Here is a 15,936-nt window from a genome sequence, read left to right on the forward strand (position 1 = left end):
TACCAGTGAATGTCGAAACCGAACTGAATTAAATACCTTATTGGTACTTAATTTCGCGATTTTGGCGAGACAGTATTTCGCGGGTTTTTATTTTCGCGATTTGGCCAACTAAAGTACGTTGAAAACATTAAAAATTATGTCAAAAACGTTAAGAAATAAGTTTCGTGGGTCTTTAATTTTGCGATTCTCAATGAGTTAACAGAATGTTTCACCGTCTCCGAAGTGGGACAAAGAAAAGATTTGAGTCCCCGACGGGCCCATGGCCTCCCAGATACCGTTTGGGCGCTCAAACCAAAGGCTACTTCAGATGAAAAGACAAGGAATTTAACCAAGTTTTTTTTTAATGTTTTTCAAATCGTGAAACAAGATTATCGAGCATACATGGTGGGTTATCGTCCCTCGATTGATCATCAACAAGGAGATTAAAGATAAGACAGAAAGGGTCTAACTGTTTTGTAAAGTTCCGTTACAACCTGTACCGTTACAAATTGTACAAAGAGTTTTCTCAACAAGTTCTATCAACAAAGCTGAAAAGATAAGTGTTCAGAAGTGACTTTTTGACGACTTCTTTTGACGTTTATACTCTGTCTTTATGAGCCAGTTCCTTCACCAGTTCTGAGTGCTGGAACTCTGTGGGGTCAGTACACTGGAACTCGGTAGTGAGTCCGGTGAAGCGTTTCTTCAAGGCATCTTTTGAGCTTGCGTAAATCATCTTCTCACCGATTGCAACTTCATCGCTGCACCTGTAAAAGAATCAGAGGTGACCAATTACTGTACTGCACAATAGGCCATTTCCGAGTTACCCTTTGCCTCTGTTTCAAAACGAGTCTACGTGCGAAACCATTCAAATGAAAATGACTTTCATCTACAGGTCCATTTTCATGCAAATCAAACTCATTTTCATATTATTTACAAGGCTAAAAAAGGTTATAAAATTTTAAAAAGGAACCGAACGTTTTCGACTTGTTGTCTGATGATGACAACAAGTCGAACGTTCGGTTCCATTTTATAACCTTTTTAGCCTTGTAAATAATATTTTTATCCTAGCGAACATTATGACAAACTCATTTTCATTTGAATGGTTTCGCGCGTAGACTCGTTTTGAAACAGAGGCAAAGGGTAACTCGGAAATGGCCTATTTAAACCAGTTACCGGTGAACAGCTAGTCAGGGCATACATAAAAACATTTATAAAAGACAGCGAGCGACTCGCTCTTGTGCCCTGGTATCGTAGTCCGCTGAGTCAGTTTCTGTAGCATAACGCGACAAGGAATATTGTGGCTTCCCTGGAATGAATGCTAGTCACTCTATTGCACAGGTTATTCTCAGCATTTTCTTTAAACTCATGTGTGTAGAGCGGAGAAACTGTGAAAACAAACTATTTTGCCCAGAAAAACAACACCAAGACACTGTGTAGCCAGGTTTTGCATTTTTTCGCGAAAATCGCTTCTAGAAAATGTTCTTCCCGTACTGCTTATCCTCGGGGCTCGACTGTGCTACAGTAAGCCAACGAGTAGCGCTCGAACGTTTTCGAGACGCACCCAAACAATCCCCCCCCCCCCGCCCTAACCAACGAAAAAAGCCCTGAGGAGTAAAAAAGCTAAGTTACGGAGCTTATCTAAAAAGAAAGGAAAGAGTATACTAAAGTTTTAATAAATAAAAATTATCGTAAAGCCTATTTCTCACCAAGTAACGAACGCCAATTTCTGTGCGACGGTCTGATTTACTCTGGTAAAACAGAAATCGAACAGAATGTAACGCGGCTCGTTACCGAATTTCTTTTTCATGTCGTTAAAGATGTCTTCATTCTTAGACTGTGTGCAGTGTTGAGGCAGTTTATCCCCCAAACGCTCGACAATGATCTTCTTTTTATCTTTTATCATCATCACCACATAGGCATGCCTCTTTTTCAACTTGATGTCGTTGAAGGCATCGATAACAGTTTGATCAACTTCCACTCCGGAGGACTACAAAATAACAAAGTGCTGCATCAATATTAATTCATTGAAATAAAAATTCACACATTTTCATGCAGCTTTGGCTGGGCGTTACAGAGATCTGCATTGCTCAAATTTTATCAGCGAAATCCCTTGTATCAGGTATAAGTTCACGGACAATTTTACGCAAATTATTTGAGTTGGACTAAAGAAAAATAACGAAAAATAACGTAAACGGCCTCATTGAACCCTGTCGTATGAAGTGGCAAGGGGTATTGCTACTCTCTCTGGATGAGATGCTAGTCCATCGCAGGTTACTCCCTAGCCTGAATTTCAGACATCCCTCTGTGGTCACCTACTCCCCAGAAGGGACTTCTGAACACATCTGGCCCTAATGCCGTCCGGTGACGTCACTACACTTTGGTTTTAATTCATGCGGAAAAGTTTCTGTCGAGGCCATGAAATTGTGAAAGAAAAATCGCTTCCATAAAGGATTACAGGGTATAAAATTGTTTTAATAGTAAACTATTGAAAACTTGAGACAAATGACGAGATGTGTTCAGACGTCCCTTCTGGGGAGTAGGCGACCACAGAGGGATGTCTGAAATTCAGGCTAGTTATACTCCCTAGCGCTCTGTCAGCTTGCCCCAACTTTCGCTGGTATCCATTTATACACCTGGGTGGAGAGAGGCACTGTGAGAGTAAAGTGTTTTGACCAAGAACACACTGAACACAATGGCTGAAACCCAGACTGCTCGATCCGGCAGTTGATTTAGACCAGAGTTGGTAAAAAACGAACTATTGATATATTTTTTTTACTATTATCCCTCCCTACAGTTGCTGACGCACCATTTCTTCAGGGAATTTTAAGTACAAATTAAAAAAGTTCTTCGAGGACTGAATAACACAATAAGGGTGAAAATTTTAGTAATGCATGGTTCCATTTGACCTGTTTCCATGTCCCCCCCCCCCGGGCATACCACCGGGGATTTGTCCGCATTTTTTTAATGTTTTGGCCGTCAATTCCCCACCCCCGGGCACGCAGAAAGAGACAAGTCCCCACCTCCGGGACACACTATCCTCGTTTTGTGAACAAAATAAAACCAGCATGTACAATATAACAAAAACCAGAGGCTTGGTCAAGAACTTAAACGCAAGAAACCGAAGAAAAAACCCCACCCGCATTTCTGCTAAGGAAAGAATCTTTGAACCTTTCTGTCTTGTTCTAAATATCGGCACATACGCACACGGCGGGCCCGAAACAAATTGACAGCAGCATTTTGGAGTAGTTTTTGATAGCTTAGCTCGTAAAAACGCTGAACTGAACTGTTTTACCTTACTACATGGCATATTCATAAAGAATCACACCTCAAAATACATATTGTTGTTGTGATTCATCGTTAGTAAGAGATCATACACCCTTGCCGTTGGATAGCACTATCTAGACCTATCTAGCTATTGAACAACAGGGGGCAAATCAAATCACATTCACATGAATGATTGACGGTTCTCAACTGGGGAAGGCGATATTGAATATTTGCGAGTGAAGAAACGAGTTTATTCTCACTTCGCTGTCTCTGACTGTACAGGCTGACTGTACCGTGTTGTAGTTTTTCACTTCGATCCATCCGTATTTTGTAGGACTAAATAATACTTTCAATCAATGTCAAGCAAAAAAGTACTCACCATGTTCTTTGCGGATCAAAATCACTCTGAAAAAGAAAAGCAAGTTTACTTCAGAACATTTCTTCGATTTGGGTCGAATGGAAAATGGAATAAAAATAACGGCACAATAAAAACAAACTGACTTTTCCTCTCGTTATATTAAAGCTAGACAAGTAAATTTAATAAGAAAAGTTTTTCGTTTTCGTGTTTTTTTTTTTTATTTTTTTTTATGTGTACATAAAATAGATTCAAACTTTCGACAAGGTTTAGGTTTAGGCTTCAGTTAAGCGCGCGCTCGCTCGAGTTCACAATCGAGTTTCTCGCCACTGAATTTTTCTTGATCAATTCTGCTCAGAAAGCTCTAATTTTCCGTTCGAGTTAAGTGAAGGTGAGATGGTTACAGCTTTAGCAATGTTCTGTTTGAATTTCTTCTTGAATAAATGCTTAACTCAGCTAAACTTTATAAGAATGCAAAAGTTTAGTCGTTATTGCGAGAAAGAGAAATGGCCTACCTTTGATGAGAAGCCGGCGTGTCAATGAAGGACGATAGGATATCTGTGACGTATGTTTATCACTTATCAATCGAAGATTAATTAGTGATGTCAAAGGGAATTTGCATTTCTTTGTTGAGCTTGCTTTATGATAGTGAGATTATAAACACTGAGAAACTTGTTCTCAATGTACGAATCGTACTTCACTAGCGCGTTCACAAGTTTCCCGCCATTGCACGGCGTGCGACAACCACGTCCCCTGTGATTGGACAATTACGAAAGTTGTCGCGCATTGATTGGTTGGGTAGTTTCTCATTTAATTTCGTCTCACTTTTCGTTTTGTCCTCACCGTACTACTTGCCGTACTACTAAATTTGTAATCGGTGCAGGACTCTGTCAAAACCACCCTATCGATCTTTTATTTCTCTTCTTTGTGTGCCGTCATCATTTTTCCCCGTAGTAGGGAGAGGTACGTCAGGGCTTCGACAGGGCTTCGACAGCAGTTGAACGAAAATCGTGTCCATATGTCCACTGTCCAGCGGTATTCCAAGAAAATCTAAAATGGCGTCCTTCTGTGGAAATGGCGGGTAACATAAATTTTCAGTTTGTTGTTTTCGCCCTCTCCTGTAGCAATGTACACTCTTGTAAATCGAGATGCGGATAGTTCAGTGTATAATTTTGTCAAAGAAGTGTTGTTAAAAGGATCATCAGAGAACAGAAAATGGACAGAAGCCCATCAAGATTACCAACGATTCAATTTGATGTTTGGTGAAAGGAAACGCAATGGAGTCGACTACACAAGAATGGGTACGCTTGTCTTTCAGGTTTTTTTAAGCTTAAAAATGAACTGCCAAAAAGGGATTTCTTGTTAGTGCACGGGAATTTGATTTTGACTTAGCGGAGCTCTACCTGGGTAGGGATTTTGACATCCACAACAGTCCTCTCGGTGAAATATTTTACTCAGTCTCCATCTTGGAAAGTGGAGAGGACCTGGACAAGGATGGAAATTTGACTCTCAATGGACACCCAAGGGTGGGGAGATTGACATTAGAAAACCTGAAAATGTCAATTCCCCTGGGTTTGCTCACAACCCCATCCTGGGGCAAACCATTGCTAGGTTTAGTAATAGGTGCATAGCTCATTTTACCAGTTTAATCGATTTAATAAGGGTAAGTTTATTTTTTATTCTCTAGGTCATATTTCAGGTTTGTGTCAAGCGGTCAATTACTACCGAGGCTCTGAAAAGCTTCTTTGTAAAAAGGTGCCTTTAGTGAAGTAAGTAGGAGGATATATATAAAAAATTAGTGATATTAAAAGTGTTGGGTTCAATTCAATAAAGATACCCTGAATCGTGTTTCATGTCTAGGCACTCAAAACATGTGACAGCTGGAATTTGATGTGGCATGTAATCAGAAATGGCTGCCCAGAATTATAAAATCTAAGGGCCTGATTTTAATACGTGAGCCAGGCTGTGCCAGCCTGGGATGGAATAGATTAAGAAATTTTTGGCCAGACTAGCCAGGATCTTGGCATTGCGATGCCGGGATCTCAGTTGACCAGGCTGGCCTGGTTATCATTAAATTGCAAAGTCAATTTTTGTTTTGTTTAACAGATATGCTAAGATCTCAGCAAAACCAAGCCAGTCTGGCTAACAGGGCCAGCCTGGCACATGCAGTCAGGCTCTAATTCAAGAAGAGAATAAATAATTATTAAGAATTACTTGTATTTTAAGATCTGGAAGTGGACCAATATAGTGATCCCATGGGGGGAAGGGGATTCTCAAAAAAAAAAATAATTGGGAGGCTTTGCTCTGAAATCCAAACCCTTACCATTTCATATACCGGTACCTGTTTTTTGACAAGAAAGGTAACCCTTTCATTCTTTTGATAGACAAGAGTACACCTTTCACAATGGCATTCCTTTCAGAAGGGTTACTACATCTTTTTCCAAAACTATGCTTCGGAATAACCCAATCATCTGTCTAATTGCTCTGTTCATGATATTGTGAAAACCCTTTTAAAGATCAAAAAGACAGTTTTTCTACCCGTTTGCTTGCTCCAACACATAAAATCTCTACCTTTTATATACCTTATTACATGAAATTTTCGCGACACGTTAATTTTGCGATTTTGAGGTGTGCATATTTCGCGACACTTAAATTTCGCGATTTTGCGAAAATTTTGTATTTTGAATCATTCTAATTTCGCGTTTTTGAGTAAGACACAATTTACATGTCCTTTAAAAACGACTTCATTAATGAAAAAACAACGTCAAAATTAACAAAAAAAGCAAGGGTGGGACTTAATCTCGGCAATAGCTACAACAGAGCAGCTAACGTCTACAAGGTTACGCTTGTACGTGCATGAGTTATTGTTCTAGAGTCAATTGACGACAACGTCCATTTAGATTGGTAATTCCTTCCTTCAGTGGCACTAAACTTACTTTTTCTTAATTATTGACATAATGTGAGTCACTTAATTTTCGCGTCATGTTATGTTCGCGACACTTATTGTTCGCGTCACTTTAATTTCGCGATTTTTTTGGACTCGCGAAATTCGCGAAATTAAAGTGTCGCGAAAATTTCATGTAATAAGGTATCTCAAGCCTGAAAAAGGCACCCATTGTGGCCAGAGCCTTCATGTATAGTCTGCTTTAGGCAGTGCCCCTCACTCCCCAGGAGTGAACCAATTATATACAATAACATACTATTTAATTATATACATACTATTTTATTGTCTACAGATTTGTTCGATCATTATCTGAGAGTAAGGATGAAGTTTATCAGTGGATGCCAGTTTCCTTTATTATTTTGCCAGAACAAGTGAGATTAAAATCAGAGTCAAGAAAGAAATTCAGTACAAAATACACTGATGAAAGAGATGAGCTTGTGTCTTTTGCCAACAGCTGTGAAGAGAAAGTTTGGATTGCCAAGTCGTCATCTGGAGCAAAAGGTGATGCCAGCATTACTGCAAGGTGTCATGTGTCACAGATATGCTGTATGTTCACACTAAAAAGGAGAACTGGAACTTCCTGCTTCCCATACCTTTATTCGTGGTTTCTGTTCCTTCTTTAAATTTAAAATGTGGCTTCTGCCTCTCTGTGGCATAAAACTACATGCAGTTGCAAAATTGTTTTATATTTCTTTCATTTCGTGCCATATTGTGGATCCCTCTTCCTGTCATCTCTTTTTCTGCCTCCTGTAGACCTTAAACCCTTTCACCCCTGATTTTCTACCATCCTGCCCCCTTCCCCGATTTCCCAACAGTAGACAACAACATAGTGAAGTTTTGGAAAGAATGAAAATCTTTTGAATCCATCAACCATAAAAAATGTTGTCACATGTTTATAACTTGGGACCTTTTTAAAATCAGGTCATGGGTACAAGGCTGAGTAACGTGTGACTTTTCCAAGCCAGAGCTCATGTCTTGATTCTCACAATTCCTTGTGTTTCACATCATTCTTGTCTTGATACAGATAGTCTTTTATTCATCTAGTAAGCAACAGGGAGGAGTGAGGGCTCTGGGAATGTAACAAGGTCGAAATTTAAAAGTTGTACTTGTAGTTGATCTTGTGCGCAATTAGCAGAGGGAAGTGTAATTGAGAACAGAAGTAATAATATCTTTTTCCATTTGGTCTTTAAAACAGGAAAGGACATTTTCATTTCTGATGATATTGAAGCAATTCTTGCCTTTGTTGATGAACAGACACAGGGCTTTGTTGTACAAAAGTACATTGAAAACCCTTTTTTACTCGATAAAAACAGAAAATTTGACATAAGGTTAGTATAGTTTAGTAAACTTTAATTTATTTTTATTCTACTTTATATGTCATTGTGCTTAACATATCAATAAATGCACTAGAGCACCTTTGTGGCATAACCATTTTAAGTGCCAGGAATTTTCCTAGCTACATGTTACAGAAATTTCTGCTCTGTTCTAAACTTGACGATGCAGTATAAGTGTGCCATATCAATATCAATATCATATCAAATGTGCCACAATCCACATCACTAGTGCTGAGTTTCTGTAATATAAATCAAATAATGCCATTGCAATGTACTATAATTGTACTGTAAGGTCACTAACATTGTAATAGTTGGACCCACTTGGCTTACATGGCCTGGACCTTATTCTGGATTCAAGTTGCATGAAGCAAGTGGGACTATTGTTATCCCTCTCTCCCCTCCCTCCCCTCACCTACAGCATTTTGTTAGGTTCCCCATACAGTTTGCCAACACCTATATATACCGGTACTCCTGGCTGGAGAGAGTTCTTGCCCAAGAACACAACGTAGTGTCCTCATACAGCTAAGCATTTTAAACAAAGCCTGTTCAATCTGGAGTTCAGCATGCTTGGTCTGTAGTGACAATGGATAGATTACTTTTTCATGTTTTATACAATAATAAATTTTAATATTGTCTTATTGTTTGTTAGGTGTTGGGTTCTCCTGGATCATAAATACACCATTTATATTTTCTCAGAAGGAGTGCTGAGAACATCATCTGAGCCATATGATGCTAATAACCTTAAGAATATTACAAGTCATCTCACCAACCACTGTATACAGGTAAATGATAACTTGTATTTAAAGTTCCTTTTCTTTTTCTCCCCACTGAGTAAAATGTGATAAAGAAATATTACATTAGTTATAAAGGTTAGGTCTGATTGGACATCTCCTGTGAGTGGACACTAACCTCTTCTAAGCAGACGCCTCTCCTAAATGGACCCTTTTTCAAGTCTCAAGGGTGTCTGATTACAGGAGGTTGAACTGTATTTTTGTCTGAAAATGATAAGGATTTTGGCCCCTCGATCTGATCCCAGAATATTTTTGCTCCTTCAGTACCAGATTTAGCTTAATAAATGTGGTAATTGAAGCTCAGCACACCCGCAAAAAAGGAAAAAAAACACAGCTTTAGACTATTCCTAGTCTACACCACACACCAAAATGTCAGAGGAGACACTTCCCCTTCCAGGTTTTGTTGGGAATAATTATAAGCTTTTCTTCTGTGAAATTCATTCACAGGAAGAATATTCATGGCATTTTGGGCAGTATGAAGAGGGAAATGAAATGTTCTTCTCTGAGTTTTCAAGGTAAAGTCCTAACAAACAACAAACTGAATGTATAGCTGCTTTATACTGGTCGAGGCATTTTTAACAAGCACTGATGTTTACAGTGGGGAGACCACTTGTCTAGTGATCTTTAGACATGCACACCACTAGTGTACTGTAGAATTTTGATAATAATTGCATTTCAAGTGTGCTTTTTTGAATTTCAACATTTCAAAATGGACTTTTCAAAGAGCAATAAATTATGTAGACCACAAACTTTGTTTTGTATTCTCCCCTGCTGATTATTGAGCAAGGAGTGCCAAAAATATGAGTCAAATATATTTCAACACACATCTAAGATGAAAGATTAATGTTGTGATACACTTTTTCAACCATGACATTGTAAAGGAAAAGGTGGTAGGCCAGTCACAAGTTTTGACCATTCAGTAAGTTTATTGTTGGTTCTTGTCCTTGCTCCATGGGTTTTTCTCTAGGTTCTCTGGTTTTCCCCCTCCACAAAAACCAATAGTTATAAATTCCAGTTGGATTTGGAAACAGTGGATGAAGCACCACTCTGTTGAATTTTAATGGACTGCAAATTTTCTATTTATATTATTTTTATTTTATAAATTTGTCTTAAATGTTATTTTATGTTATACCTAGTACAATTTCATGAACAATTTTCTTTTTTTGCTCTCTTCCTACTGATTAAAGGCATTTGCAATTACATTAGGTACCTAGAAGAAACACACCATGTCTCCCTTGCAAGTGATATTTTACCGCAGATTAACTCCATTGTTAAGAAATGCTTGCTTGGACTCAAAGAGGTGAGAAATCTGAATAAATGATGTCGTGCTTTCTGTTATGTTGAACTTGACAGCAGCCTCCTGCAATGTTTCTCCTTGGGCCGTAATCAGTCTTCAAATTTTTGTACGCCAATAACAAACCCAAAGAGGGTCTCTAATGGTGGTTAACTTGATAGTAAATCAGTAATAAGTATTGATCTTTTGCTGTTTTTTTTTTTCAAGAGTGTTTGATTATACAATCAACTAATCTGCATGCTTGTTGAAAAGGCTTGTTCAAATTAAGCCTTAAAGAGAAGTTTGGTAACAACTGCTTTTAGCAAAACAATCATAGTGGGAGCAAAAAGGGGAAGGCCGAGGGATAAACTAGTCATAACATGTCTCCAGTTTTTAATTTCTTGAAAGTGGTTAGAAGTATTCAACTACAACACCTTGATTAGAATATTACTGGAGGATACTCTACCATCATTGGTCCTCCCAGAATATTAACCAGGTTGTCCAGACAAAAATTCTCAGTGGGCCTTATAATCTATGTTGCATGATCTTTGTTGTACTACTTTTGAAAAAGAGAAAGGAGGAAACATTGATTGTTTCTTATTATAATTCAATACAGGAATTGACGACAGAAGGTTTAGGATACCACAGTTTTCAGCTGTTTGGATTTGATTTCATGGTTGATTCACAGTTCCATGTGTGGCTACTGGAAGTAAATGGAGCACCTGCCTGTGCAAAGTAAGATCTTGTTACCAAATGGCTTTAAGACACTGAATGGGTGGCATGTTGACCTAATGGTTAGCGTGCCAGACTCCAGATTGAGTGGTCCAGTTTCGAGCCCTGGCTGGGGTCATTGTGTTGTGTTCTTGGGCAAGACACTTTACTCTCATAGTGCCCAAGAACACAACACTATGACCCCGGCAATACACTTTACTCTTTGGGCAATACACTTTACTCTCATAGTGCCTCATAGTTTACTCTCATAGTTCCACCCAGGTGTATAAATGGGTACCGGCGAAATAATGCTGGGGTAACCCTGCTATGGACTAGCATCCCATGCAGGGAGGAGTAGAAATATTCCTGGTCACTTAATGCCAAAACTGGGATAAGCTCTGGCAGCATGTGCCGCTTAGCTCGAGGCTTACCTTGCCTTTTTCTTCTTATGACATTGAAAAACTTCCCACAAGTTAATTAATTAAGATTACTGTATGACAACTTTTTTCAGACATATTTAGGGGGTCAGGGATGCTGCAGTCTGAGAAATTAAAATTCTGTCTACATAACCCTCAACTTTTTCTTGTTACAAACGTTCCTAGAATGCAGCCAATGAAGCCAGGATTTTTTGGAGGGGGGTAGCAGGGGGGATAGCCCTGTTACCCCTAAGCTGCCATGCCAACTGCTACTCTGTAAAAAACGTGTCTGTTAAAAATGAACTGTAAACCATGAACACCAGAAAATTAATTATGTCAACCCTCTTAATAAGAAGTACTGTTGAATCCCGATAACTCGAACCTTCAAGGGAAATCGAAAAAGGTTCAAGTTACTGGGAGTTCGAGTTATCGAGGGCAAAATTGGTAAGAAAATGACCTGGAGGGGAATCGGAAAAGGTTCGAGTTAGCGGGAGGTTCGAGTTATTGAGGGTTTGAGTTAACAGGATTCAACTGTAGCTTCCAAAAAGGCTAGCACAAGTGTGTGGTGGGTTTTCTTGTTGGTGTGTAATACTATCCAAAAGTGCCCAAGCAGTGGTGTCACAGAAGTTTGGCAGGCTCCAACCAATGAAATGAAATGAAATGGTTAAATGATCTTTTTGTTTTTTGTTTTGTTTAGGGCATTGTTGCCAGACCTGGCTGAAGATCTTGTACGAAAGGCTATTGATCCAATATTTCCTGCAGATACCAGTGATGAACTGTGTGAAAGCTGTCAATCAAAGGACAAAATACCAGAAACTCCTAAAGGATTTTTTATGATAATTTAATATTCAGCATCTAATAATGACAAAACGGACCTCATCAAAATTGTAAAATAGTGTAAATAAGAAAACAACAGGAGTGCACACTTTGAACTTTTTTACAAATCTAGAATGGACACTTCCTCTCTTAACAAAATAATGTAATATTTATAAAATATGCAGGATTTTTAAAAATATTAAATTATTTTATAAAAGAGAAAAGGGTGGTAACTGCATTAATTCTTCTGTATCCTTTGTATGAAGGAAACTTAGCGTTTGTTTTCAGCAAATGGTGCTTACCATTGGCTCGAGAGAAAAAAACGGTTGTGATGACCCTTGAATAATGATTATCTGAGACATGGTGTTTGCCTGCCCTTGAAAGAACAGTGAACATTTGGAATAACCTTACATCGAACTTAACTCTTAAAACTATTTCATCTTTTAAATTTCATTTAAAATCAAAATTAATGGAGGAGTTTTTAACATAGATTAATTAGGAGTAATTCATTTTATCCAAATTTTTATCATTTGTAATTTTTAATCATTGTAATTTTTTATAATTTTAAAATTGTAATTTCTACTGTAATTTATTGTCACTGAAAAGCCCCGTAAGGGGAGTGTCAAATTAAAGTATTGTATTGTATTGTAATTATTCAAGGTAACGAGCTGGGTGACCTTCCCTATAAGCCTGGTGGTTTCTTTGAGGTCTCCTCACCCTAACTACCATAGTTACTGCTGTAAATTGTCAATTCTAAAGTGGCTAAGAGCCGGCTAATAAATGATGATTATGAATAATTTGGTTTCCAGTGACTGTTTTTCTTCCATTTGATATAGGAGACTTGTCCAGTCCCCTCCACTCACTCACACTCACTCATCCTCTTCGCTCCTCTGACTGGAGCATAAGGCTACCCAGAAACGTCCTCCATCCATCACGGTCTTTTGCTCGCTGTTCCACCTCATTCCAGCTAGTCCAGCCCAGGTCTTTACGCTCACCTTCCACAGTTCTTCTCCACGAAATCTTGGGTCTTCCTCGCTTTCTCTTACCTTCAGGGGTCCGGGTGAGAGCAACTCGGCAATTGTTGTCTTTTTCCCTCCTCAAGATATGACCTATCCATGTCCATCGCCTGACCTTCACGGTTTCTGAGATGGGTCTCTCCTTAGGTCTTTCATAGAGATCACAGTTAGAGATGGTGTGTGGCCAGAATATTCCGAGGATTCTTCTTAGACATTTTCGGTGGAAAACGTCAAGCTGCTCGATATCTGTTGATGTAATCCACCACATCTCAGCGCCGTACAGGAGAACAGAGGTCACACAGCTCTTAAGGATTTTCAGCTTGGTGTGCTTGCTGTACATCTTTGATCTCCAGACAGGATTGAGGGTGGCATACGCCCTTCTTGCAATTGACAGTCCCCTCCAACCCATTTTTAAAATTTTAGTGATTTTAAGCTCTGAAAAATTAAACCAGGCATTGGCAAATGAAACGCTAAAAATGGCCAGAGAAGCCTTCAACTTTGGGGAGGTCTGGCACTTAGTCTGTTGCCATTCTAACAAAAATGTTACGCTCATATTGTGGAATGCATCTAGTGAGTGTTACTGCAAAAGAATCGAATATTTCTGACAAATTGGTTAAGATATATTTTTCTTCATATTTGATCAAAATTTGGTTGAGTGTATGACGTCATCATTTTTTTAATTACTAATTTGCATATTTTAAAAACTCGAATATCTCTGGAACGAAAAGAGATACATAAAGGTCACTCCAAGTAACTGCATTGTGCCTGGAGTATATAGACAACAAATACAAGTTATATTTCGGTGTATTTGAAAACAGTGAACGGCATTTTTCTTCTCGCACAGACTTTTTGTCAATGTTTAAAAACAGATCAGATTGGACAGAAGTGAATTTCATCATAGAAGCGCTTAAAAGTGTAGTTTTCTAACCGAAATGCGCGTAGCTTGCAGTGCAGGAGGTGGGTGAGCGCATAAATTCAAAAGCGCGGCTAAAAAGGGCGGGAACACGACTCCCTTGTCTGTTTTTTCATTCGCTCGAAACCGGCGATGGAATATTCAGCGCTACATCCTCTAAAACACGCTTGTACTCAGGCTAAAATACTCGGAATTTGGAGTACAATTTATTCTAAGTTAACGTCGGGGTTCTAATGAATTCAGAGTAGTTAAAAATATGTGACTCTGTAATTGTTCCATTTCAACACCTTATGAAGACCTTTAGAAATCAGTGACGCACTTATTTCCACAGAAATAACATTCCCCATTGTTCGTTTCGGCGCGTGCCTTTCTTTTAACATTGTCAAAGCTGGATTCAATGCACAAAAATCAGTAATGAACTTTGCGAAAAAACGTTTTTTTCAATTCCACATATTTGTCGTTATTATTTTACATGGAGAAGTGTTGACGGACTTAAACTTATATCAGTAACACTGCTCTCATTGTTCCTTGGGGTGCGTGTTTTTCTTGAGGCATTGTCGAAGCTAGATTCAATGCACAAAAATGTTGAACATTTCAAAAAACTTATTTTTCCCGGTTTTGAGAAAAGCGTCTTTCTCGCAGCTGCTTGAAATGAATTTCAATTGCGTACCGTTTATAAAGAAGTGTCAGATGACGCACCCAAAAGTTTGGTGTTGAGTTTGTTACATTGATTTACTGTGAGGCGAGCCGCGGACATCTTCCTCCATGTGCTTCGTTCAGATAAGTCCATGCTTTCTCTCTACCTTCTCCCAGCAGAGTTATTTATGTGTTTGTTATATAGCTTTATGTTACGAAGCTTCTCTAGCCTTGCAGTCTTGGCCTTCAAACTGTTTTAGAAAGCCACTCCGTGAAGCTTCGAAGTACTCTTCGGCCACGCTGCGAAATTCTTTGCGGTTTAGTCAGTTTTAATAGTTGTTCAAATACTTAGTTACCAAAAATGTCTTTCTTGTGAGTATTATTTGCGTGATACTGTTTATTTGGCCGAGTGCGGGCCGTCGTTTGGCTTCTCAGGACCAACCTCTCATGATCGGCAACATGACCGTTGCATGTACCGTTTTGTTTGATATTTTTCACTTTACTGTTAATGAAACAAAACTTTACATTTGCCATTGCTTTAAGATGGAGACTGAGAAAAAAGATTTCGAATTTTCTGAACAAATAAGTAAAATTCCAGTCCGTTTCCAAAACAATGTTGGCGGGCCGTTTAAAAAAAAAGTCCGAATGCTGCGAGAGACTTGTTAGGCGCGCGCGAGTGAGTTTTATTGCAGTTTGCTGATGTTTGTGTATTGTCACTGTACTGTTTGTTGTTCTTTTTTGCTCAAGGTTGAGTTGTGAAGAAATTCTGTACGGTCATTCTGGTTCCTGGCTTCAGGATCGATAAATCATTCCTTTGTGGAGTTTAGAGTCCAGCAACCAAGTTCAGGTTCCCCCAAGTTCATCCTGGCCGGCATGATGTTGCAAGCAACTTCATTTTCAGGTTAGTCATTCGAAATGTTCCTCAGATTTGTTTTGTTGTTTTTAGATGATGTGGTTTTGTTTATTGACAGTTTTGGTTCTATAAGAGGTTATGAAATAATTTCAACAAGAGAAACTGGCGACAAAAATGCTGAATCACATGTCGATGACTACACGACATCGTAATCAAATTGAAATGTAATGACCAGATAGTATGAAGTTGATTATATACCAAATAATTCCAAGTCTACACTTAGTGCTTAGAGTTTAACGATTGACTACCGACTTGGAAAGGAAGTCAACTTCTCCCTCTCTCTTGTTTAGAGCGCGTTTACTCATTACGCTTTCAGAAATCACCGCAAAATTTGCATGGCTCTTCGGCCGACCGGCTGCAAAATATACACAGTAACACACTAACTTATGGCGTTTTCTCTGTTCTATACAGGCTCGGCTGAACAGGGATCATTACTAAAGAAAGAGCTTAGATTCTTGCTTTCAACTACTGTTTGGATCGAACGAAGTCTGGCCTGAGTTCTTCGTTTTGTGGTTGTAGTTAACATGTGGAAGCATCTTTCAGATAAGTCCATTATTTTCTTTTTTTTGTCTGTT

General features: G+C 38.8%; 3 protein-coding genes across 3 annotated transcripts; 1 reads left to right on the plus strand and 2 right to left on the minus strand.

The window, feature by feature from the left end:
* Positions 1 to 315: 315 nt before the first annotated feature.
* Positions 316 to 4,252, minus strand: LOC144635849 (uncharacterized). The gene is made up of 4 exons (XM_078494971.1): positions 4,114 to 4,252; positions 3,623 to 3,648; positions 1,686 to 1,966; positions 316 to 743 (listed from the first exon to the last, which is right to left on the minus strand). Exons 2-4 carry the CDS (start codon positions 3,623 to 3,625, stop codon positions 578 to 580), a joined length of 450 nt encoding a protein of 149 aa, XP_078351097.1. The 5' UTR covers positions 3,626 to 3,648; positions 4,114 to 4,252; the 3' UTR covers positions 316 to 577.
* Positions 4,253 to 4,449: 197 nt separating this feature from the next.
* Positions 4,450 to 12,057, plus strand: LOC144635834 (tubulin--tyrosine ligase-like). The gene is made up of 9 exons (XM_078494951.1): positions 4,450 to 4,899; positions 5,286 to 5,367; positions 6,835 to 7,043; positions 7,738 to 7,870; positions 8,526 to 8,658; positions 9,115 to 9,182; positions 9,874 to 9,967; positions 10,557 to 10,675; positions 11,765 to 12,057. Exons 1-9 carry the CDS (start codon positions 4,725 to 4,727, stop codon positions 11,910 to 11,912), a joined length of 1,161 nt encoding a protein of 386 aa, XP_078351077.1. The 5' UTR covers positions 4,450 to 4,724; the 3' UTR covers positions 11,913 to 12,057.
* A 699-nt stretch (positions 12,058 to 12,756) lies between these two features.
* LOC144637177 (uncharacterized) lies at positions 12,757 to 13,308 on the minus strand. Its single transcript, XM_078496311.1, has one exon. It carries the CDS (start codon positions 13,306 to 13,308, stop codon positions 12,757 to 12,759), a length of 552 nt encoding a protein of 183 aa, XP_078352437.1.
* Positions 13,309 to 15,936: the final 2,628 nt, after the last annotated feature.

This window comes from Oculina patagonica, chromosome 13, assembly GCF_052425735.1.
Source record: "Oculina patagonica isolate OP01 chromosome 13, crgOcupat, whole genome shotgun sequence".
Lineage (NCBI taxonomy): Eukaryota > Metazoa > Cnidaria > Anthozoa > Scleractinia > Oculinidae > Oculina > Oculina patagonica.

Coding starts and splice junctions, on each gene's coding strand:
- LOC144635849 (XM_078494971.1), bottom strand. Junction 744..1,685: donor AAATTGGCGTTCGTTACTTG/GTGAGAAATAGG, acceptor ATTCTTTTACAG/GTGCAGCGATGAAGTTGCAA.
- LOC144635834 (XM_078494951.1), top strand. CDS start 4,725: ATGTACACTCTTGTAAATCGAGATGCGGATAGTTCAGTGTATAATTTT. Junction 4,900..5,285: donor AGTCGACTACACAAGAATGG/GTACGCTTGTCT, acceptor TTTATTCTCTAG/GTCATATTTCAGGTTTGTGT. Junction 9,183..9,873: donor TTCTTCTCTGAGTTTTCAAG/GTAAAGTCCTAA, acceptor CAATTACATTAG/GTACCTAGAAGAAACACACC.
- LOC144637177 (XM_078496311.1), bottom strand. CDS start 13,308: ATGGGTTGGAGGGGACTGTCAATTGCAAGAAGGGCGTATGCCACCCTC.